The 26,813-nt window shown below is 35.5% G+C and overlaps 1 protein-coding gene across 1 annotated transcript in view; it reads left to right on the forward strand.

Moving 5' to 3' along the window:
* The window catches only part of BAZ1A (bromodomain adjacent to zinc finger domain 1A), an 84,242-nt gene that overhangs the window by 27,869 nt on the left and 29,560 nt on the right, over positions 1–26,813 (forward strand). Inside the window, exons 4-16 of the mRNA XM_037056470.1 lie at positions 2,269–2,412; positions 6,416–6,517; positions 8,183–8,270; positions 12,152–12,286; positions 13,569–13,668; positions 15,154–15,320; positions 17,748–17,843; positions 18,593–18,731; positions 20,005–20,151; positions 24,203–24,298; positions 24,642–24,866; positions 26,265–26,430; positions 26,686–26,799. Of these exons, the coding sequence (XP_036912365.1) occupies positions 2,269–2,412; positions 6,416–6,517; positions 8,183–8,270; positions 12,152–12,286; positions 13,569–13,668; positions 15,154–15,320; positions 17,748–17,843; positions 18,593–18,731; positions 20,005–20,151; positions 24,203–24,298; positions 24,642–24,866; positions 26,265–26,430; positions 26,686–26,799 (1,719 nt within the window). The remainder of the gene's footprint in view (positions 1–2,268; positions 2,413–6,415; positions 6,518–8,182; positions 8,271–12,151; positions 12,287–13,568; positions 13,669–15,153; positions 15,321–17,747; positions 17,844–18,592; positions 18,732–20,004; positions 20,152–24,202; positions 24,299–24,641; positions 24,867–26,264; positions 26,431–26,685; positions 26,800–26,813) is intronic.

Genomic DNA, 26,813 nt, shown 5'->3' on the forward strand with positions numbered 1-26,813 from the left:
ATCTCTGCTCCTTCTACCAGTGTGCGTGAATGTTTTTTCTTTAACTCCTTGTTTGCCATACAGTTTGATTTTCTGGCAGTTCTGCTAATATTTTTTGTTATTTTTGGTCATTGTCTTTCTTTTGGTTGTGCAAGGAGGCGAAGTGTCTGCCAATACCTCCATCTTGGTTGGAAGTCCCCAAATGAATTGATTCTAAATTTACTACTTGTCTTTCTGGAATTGTATGCTTCTGTTTATTTTCACTGTATAAAACCCTCATTTTGAAAAAACATATGAAAGGGTAAATTGTCAGCTTATTGAATCAAAGGACAAATTCACCACCTAAATCTGAGATGGCAAGGTGCATCTAACTCTGAGGAACAACAGAAAAAAGAGAACTGATTACCTCTAGTAATACCCTTGGCATCTCTCTTCTCTCTTCTCTCCTTTCTTATAAGCTTTTTAAAATCCTTTCTCACTGCATACTGGCCCACTCCATGTGATAGGAAATATGTGTGCCCACAGCACCAAAATTTTATATTTTATAGATTTTGTGATGGGGTAGGAACTGATTTTAACTTTCTAGATTCCGGATTTTAAAATCTTAGAAAATGATGTGTTTTCTCAGCAAAAGATGCCCACCCAGTATCCACTAACTCTAGCCAGAGTCTTGTGGGAGTTTGACAGCCCTGCCAGTAGTTATACAGATGAAGGGGGTGTGTGGGGAGAATGAAGTTCTCGGGAGAATTGGGCTGGTGAATGGACAGGCAGGCACTCTTATAATGCCCATAATATCTCAAAACTTGTTTATGGCATGGGATGACCAAATGAATGCCGTAGCAAGCAAATTTTCTAATCTTGAGCTGCTTTAGAGAATAGAGATTTACATATTGGTGGTATATATGTGCTTTTAGACATTCTTGGTTAATAAACCCCGCCCTGGATTGTCTTAAGAGTTGCAGAAGTGCCGTAGATATAATTCCAACAATGTGCACATTTCCTCCCCCCCCTCCTGTACCCTGCTTTTACTTGTGACTGCATTTATTTAACAACTTGAGATATATTTCACATACCATAAAACTTACCCATTTAAAATGTACAGCTCAGTGGTTTTTAGTATATTCATGGCGTTGCACAACCATCACTACAAATTAGTTTTAGAACATTTTCTATATCCCAAAGAGAAAGACCATTCCTATTAGCAGCCACTGCCCTCTGTGCTCATCTCTTACCCTCCCCCCACCTACCCCCAAGTTCCTGAAGTTCCTGGCAACCCCTCATCTACTTTATGTCTCTGTAGATTTGCTTTTTCTTGTTTTTCATACAAATGGAATCACATAGTATGTGGCTTTTTACTTCTAGTTTCTTTCACTTAATGCTTTCAAGATTTATCCATACTGTAGCATGTTATCAATACTTCTTTTCTTTTTTTTTATTTCCCAAATAATATTACACTGTCTAAATATACCACCTTTTATTTTATTTATTTTTTAATCCTCACCTGAGGATATGTTTGTTGATTTTAGAGATAGAAAAAAGAAGAGAGAGAAAGATCAGTGTGAGAGATAAACACCTATCAGTTGCCTCCCCTACGCTCTCTGACAGGGGATCTAACTCACAACCTAGTTATATACCCTGACTGGTATGCAGACCTACAACCTTTTGGTGTACAGACGATACTCCAACCAACTGAGCCACCTGGCCAGGGCTGGCTATATAATATTTTATTCCAATTGAAAATTGGCACAGTAAAATGGGATGGAAGAATATTTCAGTTATGGTGAGTGAATCTGAAACTGTAGCCATAAAACCCAGATAGAGTGGGCAGAGGTAAGGGAAGTCAAAATAGGGGAAATAGGGTTAGTGAATAGGAAGCTTTCCAGAGATCAGAAATCACAACAAAAGTTACAGTGAGACTGAAAAAGACTATAATCAGGAAAATTTCAGAATTTAAAATATTGGAGTCCTTGAAAAACTATGAGGCCTAATCTGTATAATGAAGTATTATGCCAAAATCTTATTTTCTGAGTAGTAACTTTAGTTAAGGATATAGTTGCCAAGAATCTTGATAAATTGACCTTTAAAATAGTTTTGTATTATTTTAAATTATAGCCAACCTTTGCTTAAATTAGATGTTACAGATTCTCTTTTTTATAAAGTTGGTTATATCAATCAGCCATAGTTTATATAAAACAAAAATCTTTTCAGCGCACAACAGTAGATTGTTTTGAAATGTTCGATTATAAAATATCAAATGATTTGCATTTTTAATGTCTCATTTTCTTTCAGGTTACAGTGTAGGATTTTGGAAGTCCTCCCTCCGTCACATCAAAATGGTTTTGCTAATGGACATGTCAGCAGTGTAGATGGAGAAACTATTATCATCAGTGATAGTGATGATTCAGAAACACAAAACAGTTCTTTTCAAAATGGGTAAGCGATTTTTATTAATTTTTAAAATATGTATCAGATTGGCTAATCATTCCATTAAAATAATTTTTTCTTTAGTCCCTTCCTAAAGAAAGGGACTTTCTTCTAGTCATACTGTGGTATACTGTTTAGCTGCACAATGTGGTTCCACAGGAAAACTGAAACCTGCCTAGTTAATTCTAGTTAGCAGCTTCAGAGCAACTGAAGCTCATCTCATTCAATTACATACGTTCACTTTTGTTTACTTGGGAAAATTAATTCTATACTTTATCAGACTTACTTACTTATGGTACATGTGGTAAAGAAACTCGGTACCTTCTGAAATTCAGTCAGTTGACAACCTGCGTCAGGTAAGTGCTCTCTTGGAGAAGAAGTACACCAACATCTAGATTGGCACTCGTGCAGGTAAATTTAAAATCTCAGCTGAGTCTTCAACTGATGAGCCTGTTTACATGTTTTAACTCAGCTCTCTCCTTTGTTCTCCACAGCCACCATCTAATTATTTTTTTTAAGATTTTTAAAAATTTATTTATCTCTAGAGGGGAAGGGAAGGGGAGAGGGAGAGAAATATCAATGTGTGGTTGCCTCTCGTGCGTCCCCTGCTGGGAATTGGCCTGCAACCCAGGCATGTGCCCTGACTGGGAATCGAACCTCAATCCTCTGGTTTGCAGGCCCACTGAGCTACACCAGCCAGGGCTCACCATCTAATTCTTCACTGCTCCATTCTGTTTCCTCTCTGCCTTTGAAGAATCTCAGACTTAAAAATGCTTTCTCCAGCCTGTCTTGTGTCTTCTTTTACCTCCCTGTTTTCAGTAAATAGTACCATAATCAAATAAGCCTGAGACTACTCTTCTTTTTTTTTAATTTATTGATTTGAGAGAAAGAGAGAGAGAGGAAGGAAGAGAGAGAAGAACATCAATTTGTTGTTCCACTTACTTATGTATTCATTGACTGATTCGTGTATGTGCCCGGACCAGGGATAAAACCCACAGCATTGGTATATCAGGTCAATGCAATAACCAACTGAGCTACCTAGCCAGAGTTCTGTGGCCACTCTTAAAAACTTTATTTAACTCCTTTGCTCCTGAAATACTAGTTAGTAACTATCAAGTTCTGTCTTGCAGAATCTTGTAATTCAAGTTCCCTTTTTTTCTGATTTGAACTATTGTATCTGTAGCCAGCATTTCAGCATTTACTGTGTCCTGGCACTGTGCTAAGTGCTTCACCTGTTTGTCAGTTCTGGAAGAATATTGTTATTTTTGCTTAACAAAACTTGAGCCTTAGAAAGGTTCATTGTCTGTTCATGAGGTTATCTAGCCAGTACATTCGCTGACAAAAAAATGGTTTTGAGGTGAATGAATGAAGCATGATATGATCCGATATACTAAGTCTTTTGATATACCTCACTTTTTTTCTTGAATTACCACTATTCAGAACAAGAAATTAATAGGTCACTTGTCTGTATCTCTTACTGAATGCAGAATTGGTGGGTATTGTGGTAGTTAACGCACATCCTTTAGCAGTTCTGAGAGTAGTCCACCTGGGATTTTTTGGACTTTGGCAAAGACTGTAACCCTTCAAGTTATATATTAGATGAGTCCTGAACAGTTAAATCCAGATTTTGTATATAAATTTTTTAAAATTGATGTTTAAATATGGTAAGCATTTGTTTATAAAGTTTTTCATACAATAACTTATCATCTGTGGTTATTTTGTAGTGACTTTTAATACACTATGCTAATTGTTTTTGGTGCTTTGGGATGAGAAATGTCTAGATTCTTGGGTTCAGCACTCTGTTATTCAGCACGTTCATGTCCTTTCCCTTCTTTTTAGATTTAATATGAGCTACCTGCATATTTGGTGGCTAATTTAACTTGGGTACAAAGCAAATTAATTCAGAATCTCAATTAGTAAGTGAATGTTTTACTTGTTATATGTAGCATTTAGAAGAATATTTCTATTTGTAAATCCCACTTGTGCCACTTACGAGAAGCTCATCACAAAGCATAATTGAATTTGGCCAGAGGAGTAATTAGTAATACTTGCCTGCCTATGTAGTCTGTGCCTTCTCCTTTTAATATAGGTACTTGGAATAGACCCTTGACCTAAGAAAATTGAATAAGCTGGGCTATTACTTTATTATTAGATATATTTAACCTGCTTATGATTTTCAGAGAATCTGAGCTTTAACTATACATCAAAATCATAATATGCCTGGTTGTTTATGTTGCTACTGTGGTATCCAGAGATACCAGGAAGAGTGAAACGTAGTCATCTTTGGATCTTTGCTCTGTTATTTCTATAAATTTCCTAACTTAATTTACAGAAATTACCTCTTGATTTACCTCTAGGTTGCTCCCAGAACAAAACATAGTCTGGATTTTCTTATGTTTGTGTAGGTGGCTTGAAGGGAAAGGAACAATTCTTTACCAGGCGTTTTCCATGGGCTAAACTGTGTAACAGCCCCCACATGGTGTTTGTTTATTCCTCACACACATTCTATAAGGGGAGATGATCATAGTCTCACATTGTTGAGGAGAAACAGAAGTTCCAAGTTAGAAAATTTGCCCAGTGTCACGTAGTTGACAGTATCTGCAAGATACACTAAGCATATTTGGAATTATAGGTCCTCAAAATGATCACCAGCATTTTGTGGGAGAGAGGGTGAGGCAGAGGCAGAGAGGGAGAGAGAGAACGTGTATAACATAATCATTTGCCATTTTAACCATTTTAATTGTACGGTTTAGTGGCATTAATTACATTCACAGTGTTGTACAACTATCACTACTGTTTTCAAAACTTTTCCATCTCTCTAAACAGAAACACTGTACCCATTAAGTAATAATTTCCCATTTCCTTGTCCCCCCACCTCCTAGTAATCTCTAATCTGGTTTCTGTCCCTTTGAATTTACCTATTCTAGATATTTCATATAAATTGAGTCATAATATTTGTCCTTTTGTGTCTGGCTTATTCCACTTAGTATAATTTTTCAAGGCACATCCATATTGTAGCATGTTGAGATTTATAACAGAATGAAAGAAAGAAAGAAAGAATGAATGAGTGAATGAATGAATGAAGTGAATGCACCCTCAAAGAGACAAAAAGGTAAGAAGTTGGTGGGGGTTTTAAATGTGTAGGTTCTTTTCCAATTCTTTTTTTTCTTTTAGATATTATTTATTTATTTTTAGAGAGCCGGGAAGGGAAGGAGAAAGAGCGGGAAAGAAACATCTATTAGTTGCCTCTCACTCACCCCCAACAGGGGACCTGACCTGCAACCCAAGCATGTGCTGTGACCAGAGTCAAAACAACAATTTTTCTGCCCTGGCTGGTGTAGCACAGTGGATTGAGCATGGGCCTGCAAACCAAAGAGTTACCCATTAGATTCCCAGTCAGGGCACATGCCTGGGTTGTGGGCCTGATCCCTAGTTGTGGACACATGAGGGGCAGCTACGCATTGATGTTTCTGTCCCTCTCTTTCTCCTTCCCTTCTCTCTCTAAATAAATAAATAAAATCATTTAAAAAAGAAAAGAAAACAGCAACTTTTTGGTTTACAGGCCTGTAGTCAATCCACTGAGCCATACCAGCCAGGGCAGCCAATCCTTAAAACAGGGTAAATTACATTATCTCCCCTTTTGCTCTCAAATTACAAAGCTATAAAGAAGAAAGTTCAAAAGCAAATATAAGAATGCTTTGTTTTACCTAATTTTACAAATTCTACCTAAACTGGGTACTCTGCTTATTATTCTGTAGTTATTTTCTTCACCAGAGGAAAATATATCAAATGAGTAATTAGAGTACCTACCTAACATAAAATAGTGCTTTGTATTTTTTTGGCTACCAGAATGGTGAGGGATATCAGTAACATATAAAATCCTAGTTAAAATAAATACACATTAGATTGTGTTATAGTACTCATATATTCTTAGAAACTAGATTTCCATTTAAAAGCTCACATTTCCACAAAAATAATTAACTGATTTGTGTCTTTCCTCTGCTCTTTTTAGGAAGAAAAGAGATGCAATCGATCCCTTGTTGTTTAAGTACAAGGTGCAACCCACTGAAAAAGACTTGTATGAGTGTGCCATTGTTAAAGCCACACACATCAGGTAAAATTCAGTGTCTTCTCTGTGCTACTTTAAAGTCATATAATTATGTTAGGTTAAGAAGATTTGATGTAGAACAAATGGGTAGTGTTGCAAGTGCTTCTTTTTTTAAAATGAATGGGCATTAATATGCTCATGAACTGATAAAGTGAACCCTGATAGACTCTATGGTCCCTTATTTATTAGCAACTATCCCCAAATAGTCTTCACATCTAAGAAATTATGAAGGGCCCTATTGACGAAGTACTGCTCATGAGAGAGCCCAATTTTCAAAGATGAGAAATCTGACAGTGCTTAGAAATGTGTTGGTCATATATATAATATTTTATTCATTAGACACAAACATCTGATCAGTCTCTTCTTGTTCCTTAAGAAAGTTAAATAATAAAAATTGAGTATCTTTTAGAATTCCTCTTTGAGGAAGAAGCAAAAGAGAAAAGTAGTGAGTGGTTTATATTTTTAAAAACCAGCACTATGCATAGATAAATTGTGGGACAGTCCCCATGGCTGCCCGTTGAGGTTGGGCTCTTAGTCACCCGAGAGTGAGGTGACGTCATCAGCCAACTGTCAGGTTGCCTCATAGAAGTCAGTGTTAGATTTCATTTGATGTAAAATATTTTTATTTATTCTCTCATCTCTGTTGCCCCATATATACTCATGTTCAAAGAAAAGTGATAATATTATTGGGAGGACCTCTACTTAAAAACTTTATAGTTTATTTACTCATAGAAGCTTTTAAGTGGCCTTTTTTGAAAAAAATACATTGAATTTAATTTAAAAAATTACTTTCCAGAAATACTTACGTGTCATTTATTGCTTTTGTTTTGTTATGGTGGTGTTTATTACTGTTATGATTACTCTATTTGAATTTGGGAACAAGAGATGATCAACAATAGTATATTCTTGGGATCTTAAGAATTCTCTATTCTCTTTAATTTTAGTCCTATGAATTTGTTGGCTGCTGTGTGAAATTTAAATACAAAATATTTAAGAATTTGATAAAATTCCGTGTTCAACTCTGTTCACAATATCAATTTGAATACTGGTTTACATAGTGTTATGTGATATCTGGTAGCCTGCTGATACACTAATTTTTTAAACAATTTTAATGGTGATAACATGTAGGAATGATCATCTAATTTTGCATGATTTGGTTTATTCTTTATAGTATATTTTTCTTGAGGAATATTTGATTTCTAAGTGGTTCCTAAGCAATAAATGCATATACAATTATTTTTTATCCTCACCAGAGGATATAGCCATTAATTCCAGACAGAGGAAGGGGGAGGGAGACAGAGAAACACAGATGGTTGCCTCCTGAACGTGCCCCAGTGGGGACAGAACCTGCAGCCTAACCATGTGCCCTGACTGGAAATTGAACCAGCAACCTTTCAGTTTACTGGATGATGCTCCAACCAACTGAGCCACATTGGCCAGAGCACATATACTATGTTTAATGGACTTTTATAATAGATCCAATCAAGTAGACCTTATTCTATATAAATACTTTTATATAAAGTTTCTTGTTACTTCTACATAAATACTATTAGAAAATGAAATGTCCTTTTCCTAGGCTTGAAATTGAGGTTGTATAGATTTACAGAAATTATGGAAATCGGATTGAATTCTTTGATACTAACTTTCCTCTTTCTTCTTTTTCCTCTTTAGTCGAAGAAAACACCTATTCTCTCGTGAGAAACTAAAGCTTTTTCTAAAGCAACACTGTGAACCACAAGATGGAGTCATTAAAGTTAAGGTAATTAGAACAGTAAAATTATTTGGTAGAAAGAAGAGAAAAGAGAAATGAGTAGTGGTATAAAGTTATAACGTTGCAATGTTATATCAAAGTTGGTTGAAAATAGCTCTCTTTTTATCTAGAGTCAATTTCTAGTAATTTTCTTTGTTTATTGGATTAAATGATGTTTTTGCAATTGCTAGAATTTCTAGGTGGTACAGGTGCTACCACTTTTTTTTTCCTGGTAAAAAAATTAGCCAGGTGAGAAGAGATGGTAAACTTGACAAAAGAAAGGTTGCGGAGTGGGGCAACTATAATTTTTTAATATATTTTATTGATTATGCTATTACAGTTGTCCCATTTCTCCCCCTTAATTCCCCTCCACCCTGCACATCCTCTCCCACACACATCCCCCCGCCTTTAGTTCATTTTTTCATCTAATTTGCAACTAAATTAAACCACTTCTATGAGTATTCTTATCACCAGTGCTTTGAACTGTGCATCTGATAGGTTGACTATCTCTTGGTTCCTTAGTTGTATTTTCTGTAGAGCTTTGGTCAGTTCTTTCATTTGGGCTATTTTCTTTTTGTCTCAACTATAATTTTTTAAGTGTGGTTCTGGCTCACAAAAACAGATAAAAAGAGCAATGCTAAAAGAGATCCTAGTAGATAGGAGAACAACATATAAGAAGGATATCAGAGGTCAGTACCAGGCAGGTAGATCATCTTTTATTCATAACCATTAAAGAAGGGAAAAAATCAAGTTTAGAAACTTCAAATTATACACTGAGTAAAAAGTTGTATGGTAAAACTAATTCTTTAAAATGAAAAACATTTAACTCACATTGGGAGAAATGCCAAATCTAAGTAAAAAAGCAATAGAATGGGTAAGAGAGATGTATACATGTGTCAGAAATTAGCTATTGTATGCTTAAGATTGTTGCATGTCTTACATGTAAATGTTCATCAAACAAAATGAACAAAATGAATTAGTTTACTCTATGTGAAAAGTAGCATTTTATATCTCTAGAGACCAGGATAGATTGTTTATTAAATAAAAGTGGGGTATTTGGTTAACTATTTTGTAGAATAAAATTAAATCTAACTCAAAAAATGAAATGAAACAAATCTTACGTTTTATGCATGCTTGAAGTACCTTGGAGGAGCAATAGAAAAGAAATAACAATTATGAGATTGATTTGACAGTATAAATATATGTAGGTTTAAAATGTCATAAATAGATTTCAAGTGCCAGAGGAAAAATACCTTAAGTGAATATAATGAGGAGCTCGAATCAGTTAGAAAAATGTGAGAAGTTCAGTAAAAAATAGATTAGACATAATTAAAATTCATAGCAGATGAAATATAAAAACTTAAAAATATAAGACAATCACCTGAAAGAAATAATTTTTAAATCTGATCATATTTGTGTATCTGTCTTGATGAGAGAATGCTTAAATTATGCTTTATTTATAGCATTGAATATCAGATAGCTGTGTAAGATGAGGCTTACAAGAAGTTAACAATTTTTTTTAATCCTCGCCTGAGGACATGCTTATTGATTTTAGAGAGAGGGGAAGGGAGGGAGAGAGAGGGAAAGAAACATAAATGTGAGAAAGAAACATTGACTAGTTGTCTCTTGCACAAGCCCCAAGTGGGACCGAACCTGCAACCCTGGTGTATGCCCTGACCAAGAATCGAACCCATAACCTTTTGGTTTATGGGACAGTGCTCCAGCCACCTGCTTCAACCAACTGAGTCACACAGGCCAGGGCAAAGTTTTTAATTTTTTAAAATGGATTTTAGAGAGAGGGGAAGGGAGAGAAGAAAAAGGAAACATTGATTTGTTGTTCCATTTATTTATGGATTCATTGGGTGATTCTTGTGTGTGCCCTGACCAGGGATCAAACCTGCAGCCTTGGCATATTGAGACAATGCTCTAACCAACTGATCTATCTGGTCAGGGCTAAGAAGTTAACAGTTTTGCTACTTATGTTAAGTGGCTAGAATAGTGCCTGGCATTTGGCATTCAGTGAATATGTGAATGAATACTTGTATATATTTACATATATATAAATATATATACACATATTTATATATGTGTGTGTATATATTTATATTTATATAAATATATATTTCCATATATATATGTACATATATTTATAATATGTAAATAGCCATTTGGCCAATTCCTCTAATTTACAAAGGTCTCTTATACATCAATGAACAGAAACAACTCAGTTGGAAAAACTGCTGAAGGACATCAGCAGTTACTCACCAAGGAAAATAAACAGTCAGTAAACGTGGAAGGAAGTTCACTTTAATAAATAAGTGAAAATTAAGGTGACAGTCAACATTCTACTCTTAGAGTATAATGAAATATTGTTAATGGGTATCTGATGCAAGTGTGCATGTGTACGTACACACACACACACACACACACACCTGCCCTCCCCAGAGCAACTGAGTTTGATACCCAGTGTGGTGGGTGTAGACTGTTGTTAGGAGTACTTTTGCAAGTACACAGAGATGTAGGTATTTATGTTTGTTGTGATACATGTGTATGAATAAGAAACCTTAGTCTTAATATATGCAAGCCTATTTTGACCTTTTTGAGTTTATATATTTGAAAAGAAAATCACTTGTGCTTTATGGTCATACTTAAAAGGCAAGTCTATATATTCAGTGGTTTATTTATGTGGGGTAGACAACCATCTTAATGGAAGTTATGTAAATTTTAATAAATTCTTCATCTACTATAGCCAGAACTGATTGAATTTTAGATGTTAAAAGCTGTGTTTTACCCCAAAGTCAAAATATATAGAAAATTGAATTCCTGATAAAGGAGTCCTGTTTTGTTAATAATTTAAAACTATATCATTTTCTTACACACTTCTGAAAGATAGTTCTGTAAATGCCACATGTTTTCTTCAAGAGAATGAATGATGATTTTGACAATTAGACAAAAAATAATCTTCAGAATTGCTGGTCAAGAACAAAAAATCCACAGTTAGATATGAATAAAAGGTGAACAAGTTCTGAATACAAAGTAAACAGACAGAAATTCTTTCGAATTTAGCAGTTATTCTAGAACCACACCACTTCTATAAAGATGAGGTTGATTGGCCCTCGCCGGTGTGGTTCAGTGGATTGAGGACTAGCCTGTGAACCAAAAGGTCACTGGTTTGATTCCCAGGCAGGGCATGTGCCTGGATNGGTGGGGGGGGGGGGGGGGGGGGGGGGGGGGTGTGAGAAACAACCACATGTTGATGTTGCGCTCCCTCTCTCCCTCCCTTCCCCTCTGTCTAGAAATAAATAAAATCTTTTAAAAATTAAAATTTAATTTTTAAAAAATGAGGTTGATTGCTCTGAACTGACGTTCTGAGTTGAAGCTGTATAGGAATTTGTCAGTTTTTCTGCTTTTATCCAGATCAGCTTTAAAATTTGATGCATAAAAATATTTGTTATCACCCCAAACTGGTAGTGGGAGGGACCTAAATGTTCAGCGGTTAGGAAATGGTTAAGAAAAAATTATTGGTTAATACAAAGGATTTTAATATTAAATATATAGATTACTTATTTACATAGAAAATCTCATAAAAAACAATCAAGCAAATAAAAAAGGATTCTTGTATAAATATAACTTTGAAATAATTTTAGAATTCAAGAAACTTGAAACATTCTTGAGATTTTTTTTCAGTTATGTATTTCTTTCTGGTAAAGCTGATTATATAATTTTTAAAAGGATCAAGTAAACTAAAATATATGACACTACATAATAGCACAAGAAATTCTAATGTTTTGGACCTGGTTTAATATGTTAATCGTAGAACATGTTAGAGTCTATCTATATATGCTTTACTAATGTGTTATTATTGTACCCTGTATCTTTTTTTGATAAAGGCATCATCTCTTTCTACATATAAAATAGCAGACCAAGATTTTTCTTATTTTTTTCCTGATGACCCACCCACCTTTATCTTCAGTCCTACTAACAGGAGAAGGGGGAGGCCTCCCAAACGGGTATCTGTCAGTCAGGTAAGTAGAGAACGGATAAAAGCTGCCTTATAGCTGTTAATAAAACTCTCCAAGGTTAAGAGTAGTGTTTGGCTCCCCCACCTCCACAGCCTGTAGGAAGGAACACATTCCTTCACACATAAAAATGTGTGTCCTGTCTGGTGACAACTGTTCAGCAGTGAGGCTTGTAGAAACTTCTCGTGAACTAGACACGCTCTCATGCCACAGGGATTTTATACTGCCGTGGAAGCAAGCATGGAAGCAATTACTAAAATGTAAACCAGTATGAAATTGAAGGAATAAATGATGGTATTGAAACATTAAGAATATATTTAAAATAAGAGGGATAATAAAGCAGGTTAAACACATTACTTTCACAAGAAATAAAGTAGAAATAAACGTTTGACATTGTTCAATTGGCCACAGAATATTTCTGATATTTTTTTCTCTACCTCTTACATATTTGATGGCTACACCATCTAGTTGATAAGGACTTTTTTTGTTTCTCTAATGCATATTTTTTAAGTCTGTATAGATTACCAGTTGTTTTCTCCTGGAATGTTTTTGTACTAATTTGTAGACTGTAGAATTAACTCATATGCTGTGTGTTACTATAATTAAAGTTATTAAAAGTTCAGTTATAAGTCAGAAAAGGACAAAAACTGTATGATTTTATTCATGTGGAATATAAGACAAAGTAACAGATGAACTAATGAAACAAAAAGAAAACCAAGATTCAGATACCGGAACGGTGGTGACCAGAGGGGAGCGGGTGGAGGGCGGGCAGATTGGGGAAAGGGGGGTCAGAGAGTCAGACACACGGCAATGGAAGGGAACTAGACTTTGGGCAGTGAAAGTTCAGCCATGACTTAGACTCAAACCTCATTTTTGTATAAAGAAAATTGACGCCCTGGCTGGTGTGGCTCGGTGGATTGAGCGCAGGCCTGCGAACCAGAGGATCGAGGTTCGGTTCCCAGCCAGGGCACGTGCCTGGGTTGCGGGCTGTTTCCCTGCAGGCCAACTCCCAGCGGGGGACACACCAGGGGCAACCATACATTGATGTTTCTCTCCCTCTCTCCTTTCCCCTCTAAAGATAAATAAATAAAATCTTAAAAAAAAAAAAAGAAAGAAACGAAAATTGAATTGAGGAGGGCTGTTAAAACTTTTTTCTGTTCTTACTGTAAAATCAAGGTAGACCATCTGTTTGTAAAAGTTGGTCTAAAAAAATCAAGGTATACCATCTGTTTGTAAAAGTTGGTCTGTTTGTGGTTCTACAACCTTAGTTTCTTGGTTTGTTTTTTAGGAGGACAGCGTTGCTAGTAAACAGACTATTGCAAGTTATAGAAATAAAGCTACTAAAGAAAGGGACAAACTTTTGAAACAAGAAGAAAATAAGTCACTGGGTAAGTTTAAACATTTTCTCCCAAAACTGTTTAGATACAGGGAAGATTATTTCTTTGGGTCCAAGTGGGGGATTATTTCTAAAATGGTATATTTCTGGATTTTTTTAAAAGCATAAATCATTTTTTCCCTTCAGTTACTTATTGATTTTTATGATAAACAAAACCCCTACTTATCTCTTAAAACTATTTCAGGGTATAGCATATACCTTGCTATACCTTAGCATATATAGCATATCCCATGTTAAACTAATGTAATGTTACATTAAGCACAATTTGGAGTTTCTAGAGTTTGCATACTATTTGGGGCCATTTTGTTTAATTCACACAGCCTTATAAAGCATGGCTTTGCAAATTTCACTGTGCATATGAATCACGTGGAAACAATATTAAGAAGGAATATTCTGCCCTGGCCAGTGTGGCTCAGTTGGTTGGAGCCTCATTCCAGAAATGGAAGTTTGCAGTTTTGATCCCAGGTTGCTGGTTTCATCCTGGTCCTGGCATTTATGACCCCATCCCCGACCCCCCACCCCGCACCGTCCAGGTGCTTGCAAGAGGCAACCAGTTGATGCTTCTCTCTCCTTTACTCTCTCCCTTCCTGTCTTTCTAAAAGCAATGCAATATATCCTCACATGAGGATAAAAAGAAAATAAAAGGACCCTGGTTGGGTGGCTCTGTTGATTGGAGCCTCATCCAGTGCATCAAAAGGTTGCAGGTTCAGCCCTGGCTGGTGTAGCTCAGTGAATAGAGTGTGGGCCTGCGAACCAAAGGATCGCGGTTCAATTCCCAGTCAGGGCACATGCCTGGGTTGTAGGCCAGTTCCCAGCAGGGGACACATGGCCTCTATACATTGATACTTCTCTTCCTCTCTCCTTCCCTTCCCCTCTAAAGAGAAATAAATAAAGTAGGTTGCAGGTTCAGTTCCTGAGTAAGGCACATACCTAGGTTGCCAGTTTGGTCCCTGGTCAGGGGGCGAATGGGAGGCAACTGATCAATGTTTCTCACATTAATATTTCTCTCTCTCTCTCTCTCTCTCTCTCTCTCTCTCTCTCTCTCTCTCTCTATCTCTCTCTCTCTTCCCCCCTCCCTTCCTCTTCCCTTCCTCTTCCCTTCCTCTCCTTCTAAAATCAAAACCATCCTTGGTAAGAATTCTTTTAAAAATGAAGATTCTAAGTTAGTAGGTCTGGGTGAGAGAAGAGATTCTGCATTTCTAAGGTGATAACCTAGCTGCTGGTCTCATGACCATGTTTTGAGTAGCAGGGCTTTCAGATGCAGGTAAATGTTTATCCCACTGCAGTATTTGGTCTGAAACCCAGCCAACTTTGTTTTCAGGTTCCAATTACCTGCTGGTTCCCTCCAGGAATTTACAACCCCTGTGAATCTCTGCTGATCTCATTTAACCTTAAATTATTTCAGGATTGTTTTGTTCCATGATAAAATGTGTTGTTTTCTGTCTGTGTACAGTTCTAAATTTGACCTTCTCCACAGCTTTTGAAAAGGCTAAATTAAAAAGAGAAAAAGCAGATGCCCTGGAAGCAAAGAAAAAAGAAAAGGAAGATAAAGAAAAAAAGAAGGAAGAATTAAAGAAAATTGTTGAAGAAGAGAGACTAAAGAAGAAAGAAGAAAAAGAAAGACTTAAAATAGAAAGAGAAAAGGTATTCATTTAAATAAGTTGTGCTCTGTACATAGAGTACATAGTACTTACACATTTAAATTCATGGTTAATTTACCATGAATGTACCAGTAGAATGCTTTTACCATTTTCATTCACATTTATAGTTGTGCATAAAGCACTGATAAGCTATTTACTTTATCTCTCTTTTGCTTTGAAAAATTGAATGAATTATTTAAGGTTCAATATATACGTACATGCCTTTATACCTCAAAGCTTCTTTTAGAGTATAATTCTAAAATTTTCTTCATGTTTTAGACTTCCAAATTTAGGGAAGGTGATATGCATAAACCTTTAAAGGTAAAATACATAATTAGAAAAATACAGTAAAATATGTGAATAAGAAGAAATATTACAGTTGTTATTCTCCTTAAAGAATAGGTATCGGTGATAAAAAGAACATTTCAGTAATTCCTTATTATAATCCTTAGTGGTAAATATTCCTTAGAGAATTCTTATCTGGTTTTTTCCCAAAGATCATTGATTTTCTGAGATACTCACCAGTAGCCTTAGATGGCCATGTTACATACTATGCTTGTTTACATTGCCTGAATATTATGAATAATTTCACATAGGCCATTGCAGTGGGGAGTGGAGGTGTCTAGTACACGTTCATGCCAGTATAAGAGAACTAAAAGACCACTTGTAATCTAAGTGGTAACATTTAAAGATATCATTGTTAACACTTTGATTAATTATTTCTAATCTTTATTCTGGACCTTAAAGAAATACAGCATTTATAATTTTGTATACTTTTTGTTTAATATAAGCATTTTTCACGTTATTAAATAAACCAATAAGGTGGAATTTTCAGTGACTGCTTAACAGTTAAATAAATGTAGCTAAATGGTTTATAATTTTTTACCTGTAAATAATGGTATTCTGTTCAAATTTGTGAATAAAGTTCCTGTTTTGGGATTATTTCCCTGAATAAATTTGTAGAAGTAGAATACTAGGTCAAAGGGTAAGAACATTTGTAAAACTTTCTGTATCTATATATACACATTAGTATTTGTTTACCAAGCATAAACAAATACTAATGTGTATATATATATATATATATATATATATATATGGAGTCAATGTGTATATATATATATATATATATATATATATATACACAAATACTTTGTTTACCAAACATGTGCGTATTTACACTCTTAGCAAAAGTGAATGAGAATACTCATCCTGTTACACCCTATAAAAATTACGTTGGAGTGCGGGGATGACTTATTTCAGCAGACTGCTCAAAGCACATTAATAAGTTCTGTAGTCATCTAGTTGTTTTATGTTGAAAATGTGGTAAGTCCACATCATTTACCTTTGGTGTTTCTAAATTTCAGAGAAAGAATATTAACATAGTTAAACATGTATTAGAAAGAATCATAATAACATTTTATTTATACTCTTTATTAGAGATGTTTGAGGGTCAATATTTATCTTGCAGTTTCAAATATCAGAACCAAGAAGTAAGAGTTTCAAAAGACTAAGTGAGCAAGAGAAATGGCCTGGGTTAAAAAGAAAGAAATGTTCACCAACTGTATTCTAGTATTGCTTTTACCTACTGCTCCCTCCGTGTGTCTCTAGGCTGTCAGTTGGGTTTAAGTGAGTCTTGAAAACAATAAATGTTATGCAAATATAAGGGGAGGCTTTATTTTAGGTTCTCTAATAATTTGTTACCTGTATTGTTGGGATACTAATTGATTTGAAGTATGGGGAGAGCTGCTTTGGGCAGAGTTGGACTGAATTAATATTTATCCAAGAACTACCATATTGGACACTTCCCATCTTTGTAGCAATTATGTGAGGTAGGCATTGTTTTGATCAGTGGTTCTAGCACTTTAGCGTGCATCAAAATCACCAGAAAAGCTTCTGAAAACATCAGTTGTTGGGTCTCACACCAGTTCCTGATTCAGTAGATCTGGGGTAGGGCTCAAGTATTTGTTCTTTTTCACAAGTTCTCAGGTGATGCTGATACTACCTCATAAATTTCTCATAAGAATTTTTTTAAAGAATTTATTTATGCCCTGGCTGGTGTAGCTAAGTGGACTGAGTGTGGGCTGTGAACCAAAGGGTCTCCAGTTCAATTCTCAGTCAGGGCGCATGCCTGGGTTGCAGGCCAGGTCCCCAGTGGGGGCCATGTGAGAGGCAACCACACACTGATGTTTCTCTCCCTCTCTTTCGCCCTCCCTTCCCCTCTCTCTAAAAATAAAAATATATATTTATTTTTTTATGAATAAAACGACTGCCTCTTGAACACCCCCTACTGGGGAGCTGGCCTGCAACCCAGGCATGTGTCCTGAATGGGAATCAATCCAGCAGCCTTTCAGTTTGCAGGCTGATGTTCAATCCACTCAGCCACACCAGCCAGTACTCAATTATAAGAATTTTTATTAACCTTTTGTTTTAGGAACGAGAGAAATTACGTGAAGAAAAGCGAAAATATATGGAACACTTAAAACAGTGGAGTAAACCTAGAGAAGATATGGAATGTGATGATCTTAAGGTATAAGTTTATTGTGTGATGTTTTCACACACCCATATTCTGCATACTTATGTGGTTTTGCTGATGAAATCTTTCTTTATAATAATGGCCTCTTCATATTTAACCAAGAGGGAATAGCCAGTTAAGTAGATGCACATTCTAGACTTTCTAGAAAGTCTACTTGAAAGTAGACTTTCAAGGTAGCATTTCCTAACAAGCTTTAATAATGATTTTTATTCTGCAGAAATAATTGGTCCATTTACGTGATCCTTGACAATCCAATAACCACCTGGGGGGGGAGGGGCAGGCATGCATTTAGCTTGGTTACTAGGTAAAGATTCTTCCCATCTCCAGAAAATCAAAATATTCAAGCCAAACTCATTCAGCTCTATTTATAAGGAAGTATTTCTAAGTCAGTAGATAGCAGATTAACTGTTCCATTGAAGATAATTTTGGCACAACTGTCTTGACCCCAGAATCTAAGTTAAAAGTCCCTCTCTGCTAGGAAACGCAGTCAGAAATACACTTCAGCCTGAAGTTATAGTCTTAATGAAGGAAAAAATCCTTAAGAGACTGTGGTTTAGTAAAAGTGGAATGAGGCCAGGACATCCATCATGTTAAAAGTTCTGAAGGTGATTATGGTTAACCTTCAGGGTGAAAACCACTAGTTTACATGAAATAATTCTTATTAAGTAAAGAGTATATCAGTCTTCCTTTAATAATTTCTTATACTTGGTTCAAATAGGTACATAAATTGTTTAATCTTGCAGGAACTTCCAGAACCAACTCCAGTGAAAACTAGACTACCTCCTGAAATCTTTGGTGATGCTCTGATGGTTTTAGAGTTCCTTAATGCATTTGGAGAACTTTTTGATCTTCAAGATGAATTTCCTGAGGGAGTGTCCCTAGGCAAGTACTATTGCTGTGCTGTAGTTCACCCTATAATGAGTGCCTTTAAAGAACAAATGATTATTTCTCAAAGTTCTGGGGAGCCATTGGACCTAGCTCTCTAGTCCTCTCTTGGGTCTCATGTGGTTGCAGTCAGACAGTGGCTAGAACTGGAGTCATCTGAAGGCTTCCCTGGCTACGTGTTTAGGTTGGCCTCTTAGCGAAGATGCCTGGTGCCTTGGCGCCCCTCCACACAGTGTCCTGCTTTATCAGGGTGGCCTATACTTCTCGTGTGGCAGGAAACAGAAACTGCCAGCTTTCTTAAAAACTGGGCCTGGAACGGACGGGCCTTATTTCTGCCATATTTCATTGGTGAGGCCTGCTGAGATTCAAAAGAAGACTCCACTTCTGAAGAGTAGCCTGGTAGATAAGTGCAGGGCCGGGGGAATTGACATAAGGTGTATTTGGAGATAAGCTGATGCCTGCTTTTAGTTTGTGATCCTGTTCTGCCTCTGTACTTACATACTTTTACATAAATATTTTTAAGAGCTGACTTAGTATGAGGAGAATGTTGAATCACATTTTGGATCTTTAGCTGTCAAATAGTAAAATAATTTCTTAAGATCCGAGTAAAAATCAAAGACAGAATTATAATGCTACTTTTATTTTAATAAGAGTCTGTTCTTTAGGAGGGCCTTTACATTCCCTCAAATCCTCTTTATGAGGTAGCTGAGGTATGAGTCATTGTGCCTTACAGATCAAGAGGGTCTAAACAATGCTGGTTTAGGTAAGATGCATTAGATCAGAAACATTTTTGACTTCGATGTGTTGTTAGGATTACACCTGCTGCTGCTGATTACCTCTCCTGTGCGTGGTTTGGTACAAGTAATGTCCCACATAGCTTTTAAGAACATGGGGAAACAATAACAAATCTTTATATTGTTATTCAAATTAGAATAAAATGGTAATCAGAATAAAATTGTAATTTTAAAAATGTGCCTTAATTCTCACCTCAAATTTCAACTTAGATGAAATATTACATTGATCTATTGAATCTAATTTGGCTTTCTTGAATGCAATGATTTTGGGTTATGATGGTATTGGAATTTATTGTAATCGTTATAACTGTTTTTGATTTTGTCTTAGATAATACTTTGCTTTACTTTAATAAATGGTCACTTAAGAAAATAGTTAAATGGGCTATCATTGATTGAAATGTTTATTATTCCATTGGAGTTGTTGTTTTCAGTACATGAACAGAACTTTAAATTCATTTTAAACATTTTATTCACAGAAATGTTAGAGGAAGCTCTTGTAGGAAATGACAGTGAAGGCCCACTATGTGAATTGCTTTTTTTCTTCCTGACTGCCATCTTCCAGGCGATAGCTGAAGAAGAAGAGGAAGTAGCCAAAGACCAAATAACTGATGCTGACACCAAAGGTCAGAATTCATATCATTGTTCATTGGTAGTTGCTTTGTAGTGACACTCAATTTTGAAGGCTATTTAAAAATTAACTTGGCTCTTACGGTTATAAAATATAGTTGTTCAAATTACCAAATTCTTGAGTCATATGCTAGAACACATTATCGGCTGTTTTAATGTATCCTGTTTCTGATGACCTTAAAAATATTTCCTCCCCAGCCTGTCTTGATTTTTATTCCTTTAGAATTCTCCCATGATGTAGTAGCATTACAGATTTCATTGATTAGTATCTGTAATTCCAAGAAATTCCATTAGGTAACACTGATTTTTTTTCTCCACCCAAGGAAATACTTTAATTATTGTTTTTAATACTTTAAATTGAAAATACTACTGCTGGTTTCATTTTACATCTGACAGTTTTAAATCAGAGTTAAGTAAAATTTAATTTTTTTATTTCACTATTTAGTTTGAACTAGAAATTTTGCTTTTTAAATTCTATGTACTTAAAGATAACTAGAGTCAGTAGGTAGTACATATTAATGTAGGAATAATTCTTGGATAAACCCTTTTTTATTTTTAAAAGAGAGTATGTTTACTATTTTGTTCAGGATTTACCTCAGAGGAATTGTTAAGCCTTTTATTAAAAGATTGATTGGCTTCCTAAATAATACTCTCAGTGAACTTGGCCACCTATGAGATTTAGGATCAGAAGCTTTATTCAACAACACTTTAGTGTATTCCATAAAAATTCACAATAAGAAATAACTATTAGGAGACATCTTAATAACAGAATCTTGATACAAAAAGGTAGGATATTCCTCCATTCAAATACTATTATTGGCATTAGATAATTTGAGCTTATTTTCCTTTATGCCTGGTCCTTGGAGCAACAGGATAATGATGAGTATGCCTCCAGTGTTGGTTGCATTTTGATTGATTTTACAGCCTGAGTTCAAGCAAAATATGTTCTCTAGCTTGGGTGCTAAGCACCATAGATCCCTTATCAAGGCCATTTTAGCGGTATGGCCCCTGTTGTCATCACAGGTAACTTAATCAGTTAACTGAGATCCAACTAAATGGAAGACAGAAGGGTAAATCCATTCATTCTTGTAGCCATTAGGTTGTCTTAATAAGCAATACCATCACAGGTTGTCAACAGAGTTCTTATCTTCATGTAAGACATAAAATGGTATTTAACTCAGGACTTGGCGCAGATGAATGTTGTAGTTTTAGAAGTGAGTGACAACAAGTGAGTGACAAGAAAACTGTGTTGGAAGATCAGCTAGTGTAGAGGGGAAATATACGTGGCTGTTGGCATTTGTATTATCACTATATTTTGTATTTATGACTAATTTGATCTGTAATTTTTATAGCTCTTCTCCTTTACAGAACTGTCTATAAATATACATGTAAGATTACTGAATAAGTATTGGCCGTTAAATAAAGGTTTTAATACTCCTTTTGAAAAATTACATGTTAGAGGAAAAAATGTACTTTGGAATTTTTCACCTTTCTCTCACTTTCCTGTTATGACTGACCACATCTTATGTCGAGATTTCAGTCTGCATGGTGAGGGCCCCGGGGTTTCCCCAAGTGTTTCTCACATGTCCTCCCATCTCAGTAACAGAAAAGCTTTCCCATGGGTTTCCTGAAGCAATTCAATAGTCGACAGGATTGAATAATCTCTTACTTCCTCTTTAGCTGGCCTTAATAGTAAAATGTTTGCTAGAAAGGGAGAAATTGGGCAGAAAACTATGGACTTACCTTAGTAATGAGAAAACTGAGGTTTGGTGAAGTTATTTACAGAAGATCACATAGCTAATAAGTGATATATGACACTATATAAGCATTATTTCATTTAATCCCCATGAGAAGGATCCCTTCTCAAATCCCTTCTTAAACCCTTGAGAAGTAGATATGATTATACTCTGCCTTTTACATATAAAGAAACTTAGACTTAAGGACTTCAATGAACTTGCCCAAAGACACTCGGCCAGTAAGAAAGTGATGAGATGCAAACTGGGGCAGTCTGGTCTAAAGCCTTATAATGGTAATTGAGTTCACAATTTGAATATTTGTTTACCTAGCATTGTCCAAAAAATTGTATGTTTTCAAGAAGATCTAATTTCTGTGGCCTTTGGTCTCTCTTTTGTTATATCAAATCTGGGAAATTTTTAGCAACAGTTTTTAAACTCTTACATTAAAAATATTCATTCCTCACTTTAGTCTTACATTTAAACTTACAGGCCCTTCAAAGGATAGGAATATCCTCCTATATAGAATAATTTTGTATATTTGCTGAGATCTCATTGTTTGGTATTAGAATTTTATATTCGTGATTCTAGATTACCATAATGATAGAAGTATCTTTTAGATAGTCGTAACACATACAGTTCAACTACATATTCTCTTGGTCTGGCATACCCAAGTGACCATCCCTAAGCAAATCCTAGAGTGACATTTACAGTTCCTGGAGAGCATAGATAAAATGAGTTAAGTAATACATATTTTAACATGTTAGTTTAACACGATTAAAAGAAAACTCATCTTGTTGGTTGCCCGTTTCCTAAGGCTTCCATATAGCCTTTGTCCTAGGAAGTTGTGACTCACTGTGGATAAATAGGTTGAAGGTGGCGATCCCTGCGAAGGAGGGGTGCCAGCACATTTCTGCAGCTCTGCACCTGCGCCTCCCGGTAACTTTAGAGTGCCAGTTAATTTTAAGTTTGTTTGGTTTTATATATAAAATGAAAACTGAGGAAGTTTTATGTCTAGTAATAATGTCTGTGTTTGGACTAGATTCATGGCCTGGTAGGAATAACTTCTGCATATATGTAAAGTTTAGTCAGATAATTTCTTTTGTGTGCTACTGTTTATGCCTTAAGTGCCATGAAACTGTCAGTGACTGTAATCAGGCAGGATACCAAGGCTGTCTTTTTCCTAGAGGACAGCAGTTCTGTTCTTTAAGATTCATTTTGTGAGCTTGTGAGCTTGTGAACTGGGGAAAGGAAGTCATATTGTAGGAGATTAATGAACCACTGAACCAGTTTAGACCAGTGATTTTCCGAAGTCTAATCCATGCAGTTCAAGTTGTACAGGGATTCTGTACCCCACTTTAACAAGGGCATTTTTATCTCTTTTATATTGGTTCCTAAGAAATATTTGAAGAATTTGAAAACTGCTGATCTAGACTCATCCCTTTAAGAAAAATGAAGCTGATTAAGTGACTACATAACATGGAACTAGGGGTTGTCAGAGCTGAGACCAGAATACACATTATTTGGCTTTTAGCCTGAACCTGTGTCCACTGTACTATGATATAACAGAAGGATTTTTTGTAAGCGTAAAGTTTTTCATAGTTTACACTTCTAATTTTTTGTCATCTGTATTATAATTAGAAATAAGTATATATACTAATGGTTTATATACATTTGTTCTCATAGATTTCTCTTTAGTCCTATTTATAGGCTAAGCACTGTTTTCAAGGCTAGAGTAATTTACTTAGAAAATACAGGAACACTTGCCTATTGTTCTTGGATCAGAGTTTTCAAAATAAAAACAACTTAAATATATAGGATAAATCAATGGTTAAGTGACAGCAGTGCTGTCTTTGTTCTTTTAGCTCTTTTTCTGTGCTTGTTTTCTGATGATTACAACCTATACTTTGTTAAGATTCAATCTTAAAATATTTGTAAAAGATTGAATATCTTCAAGTGGATTTTGATTTTCAAAGTAGACTTTTCCGAAGTTATTTTGAACAAGGAGATTTGTTTTTAATTTTAAAGTGTATTTTACCATCTTTTGGAAGGTGTATGTGCATCTTGTTGGTAACTTGGAAGTTGTCTTCTCTATGTTAAGTAAGGTAAATTTAATGTGTAGTCCATGTCACAGGATTTAAAGTTTTAAGTGGAGAATAGGTAGAATGTAAATGACGCTTGTACCTAGAGTTGGTTCTTTTGAGGTTTGTGAATGTTAAGCTGTTTGCTGTTTCTTTGGTCATTGTAAAAGGGCATTGTTCCGAAATATTCAAGCTTTAATTTGCACTAGAATAAAGTATTTATTTCCTTAAAGATTTAACAGAGGCTTTGGATGAAGATGCAGACCCCACAAAATCTGCACTGTCTGCAGTTGCATCTTTGGCAGCTGCATGGCCGCAGTTGCACCAGGGTATGTGTGGGCTTTTTTTTTTAATTGGCTTTTTATTTTTATTTTATAAAGGTACACTTTACATTGCNGCATTGTTCCGAAATATTCAAGCTTTAATTTGCACTAGAATAAAGTATTTATTTCCTTAAAGATTTAACAGAGGCTTTGGATGAAGATGCAGACCCCACAAAATCTGCACTGTCTGCAGTTGCATCTTTGGCAGCTGCATGGCCGCAGTTGCACCAGGGTATGTGTGGGCTTTTTTTTTAATTGGCTTTTTATTTTTATTTTATAAAGGTACACTTTACATTGCTGAGGATTTCTGGTTTATGTTCTAAATGACTCTTTTCATTTTTAACTATAGGCTGCAGTTTGAAAAGCTTGGATCTTGATAGCTGCACTCTTTCTGAAATCCTCAGACTGCACATCTTAGCTTCAGGTGCTGATGTGACATCAGCAAATGCAAAGTACAGATATCAGAAACGAGGAGGATTTGATGCTACAGATGATGCCTGCATGGAGCTTCGTTTAAGCAGCCCCAGTCTAGTGAAGAAACTGTCAAGCACTTCAGTGTATGATTTGACACCAGGTAAACTTGCAAGTTGGAATTTGTATGACCTTTCCATTTCTACCCTGTTATGCCTCTTACACCCAGAACACTAGGTAGCCTAGGAGAAATTTTAGATGATGAGCAGTTTTAAAAGAGAAAGAGAGAAAACAGTCTTTTAAAAAAGACCGTCCGAATACCAGTAGTGACCTAATTGAAACTACTATTGTTGTTCATGTTAGCTTGAATTACTTATGATTTTCTTTTCTTTTCCATTTGGGTTTTTTACTATTTAGAAAGTTTTTGGTTTGTCTAATAAATCTACTAAGTTTAAAAGAATAAGTGAGAATTAGCTTTCATTTTTATTAATTAGTATAGAAGATGTTTAAGCTGTAGCTGCTAAATTCTCACATTTGCTTTAATAATGTATGAGAAACAGTATAAAAGTTAAGATAAAGTCATTTTTCACTTCCTTTTTTGTAAAAAATTATAATATAAAAATATATAGGATTTAATTTGATATAATTAAGAGAGCAGAACTTATAATAGAAGTAGAGGACCTTACTTCCTAACACTCATACAGTTTTCAGAATTTATGCCTGTGTTTTCGAGCAGTTGCTTCACAGTCACAGTTTGCCTATTGTCATTTTTTTAAAAATCCTGTGGTTATAATTTAGGTTTTTCTTTTAAAGATTTTATTTATTTATGTATCTTTAAAGAGCGGAAGGAGAGAGGGAGAGAAATATCAATGTATGGTTGCCTTTCCTGCGTCCCCTGCTGGGAGTTGGCCTGTAGGAAACCGGCCCACAACCCAGGCATGTGCCCTGACTGGGAATCGAACCTCGATCATCTGGTTCTCAGGCCTGTGCTCAGTCCACTGAGCTACACCAACCAGGGCCTATAATTTAGTTTTGATTTGAACCTTATGTATATGAGCCTAAAAACTAAAACTTGAAAAATAATTCTTTGTAGTTAGAAATGTTTTATGTTTACTTAACTGTATTTGGTAGTCATTAGTATTTGAAATGCTGATATGGTTCAGTTGTTGAGTGCTAGCCTGTGAATCAAAGGGTTGCTGGTTCAATTTCCCACTCAAGGCACATGCCTGGGTTACCGGCCAGGTCCTCCGTGGGGGGTATGTGAGAGGCAACCACACATTGATGTTTCTCTTCCTCTCTTTCTCCCTCCCTTTCCCCCTATCTAATAAATAAATAAATAAAACCTTTATTAAAAAAAGAAATGCCTTATATATCACAAAACTGTTAAATTGGACTCAAAGTTGCTTTTTTTCTGAAGACATGCCATTTGCATGTATGATTCTAAGAGACTTCCCCTATTCTTTCTTAAGCATTTTCACCTTGAGTCACAAATCAAAATTTTTCAAACACAATTCCTTCTTTGTCATTGATAATAAAAAAGTTATTTAACAATTTTTGACAGGAGAAAAAATGAAGATACTTCATGCTCTCTGTGGGAAACTACTGACCTTAGTGTCTACTAGGGATTTTATTGAAGATTATGTTGATGTATTACGACAGGCAAAGCAGGAGTTCCGAGAGTTAAAAGCAGAACAACATCGAAAAGAGAGGGAAGAAGCAGCTGCTAGGTAAGAGACAATTATAGTTAGTTGTGCTAATGAAGATTGTTTATTTCTTTGCATCTAGAACCAAATTTCACATTGGGCTGTAATGTGACATTGACTCCCACTGATGTTTGCTAGCTTTACTAAAAGATTATGACTAGAATGCTACATTATGGTTTTGTGATAACATTTGTATACTTTCCATAATTTGATGATTAAAGGCAAGATGCTAAAGTTAAAAACATCAGATAGGCTATAATATGTTATTTTAACTTTCAGAATTCGTAAAAAGAAGGCAGAGAAACTTAAGGAGCAAGAACAAAAAATGAAAGAGAAACAAGAAAAACTGAAGGAAGATGAGCAAAGAAATCCAGCTGCAGATACATTTATTGGGTATGGTTTGAATT

This window comes from Sturnira hondurensis, unplaced genomic scaffold, assembly GCF_014824575.4.
Source record: "Sturnira hondurensis isolate 20B ecotype Veracruz unplaced genomic scaffold, ASM1482457v3 Scaffold0008948, whole genome shotgun sequence".
Classification (NCBI taxonomy): Eukaryota; Metazoa; Chordata; class Mammalia; order Chiroptera; family Phyllostomidae; genus Sturnira; species Sturnira hondurensis.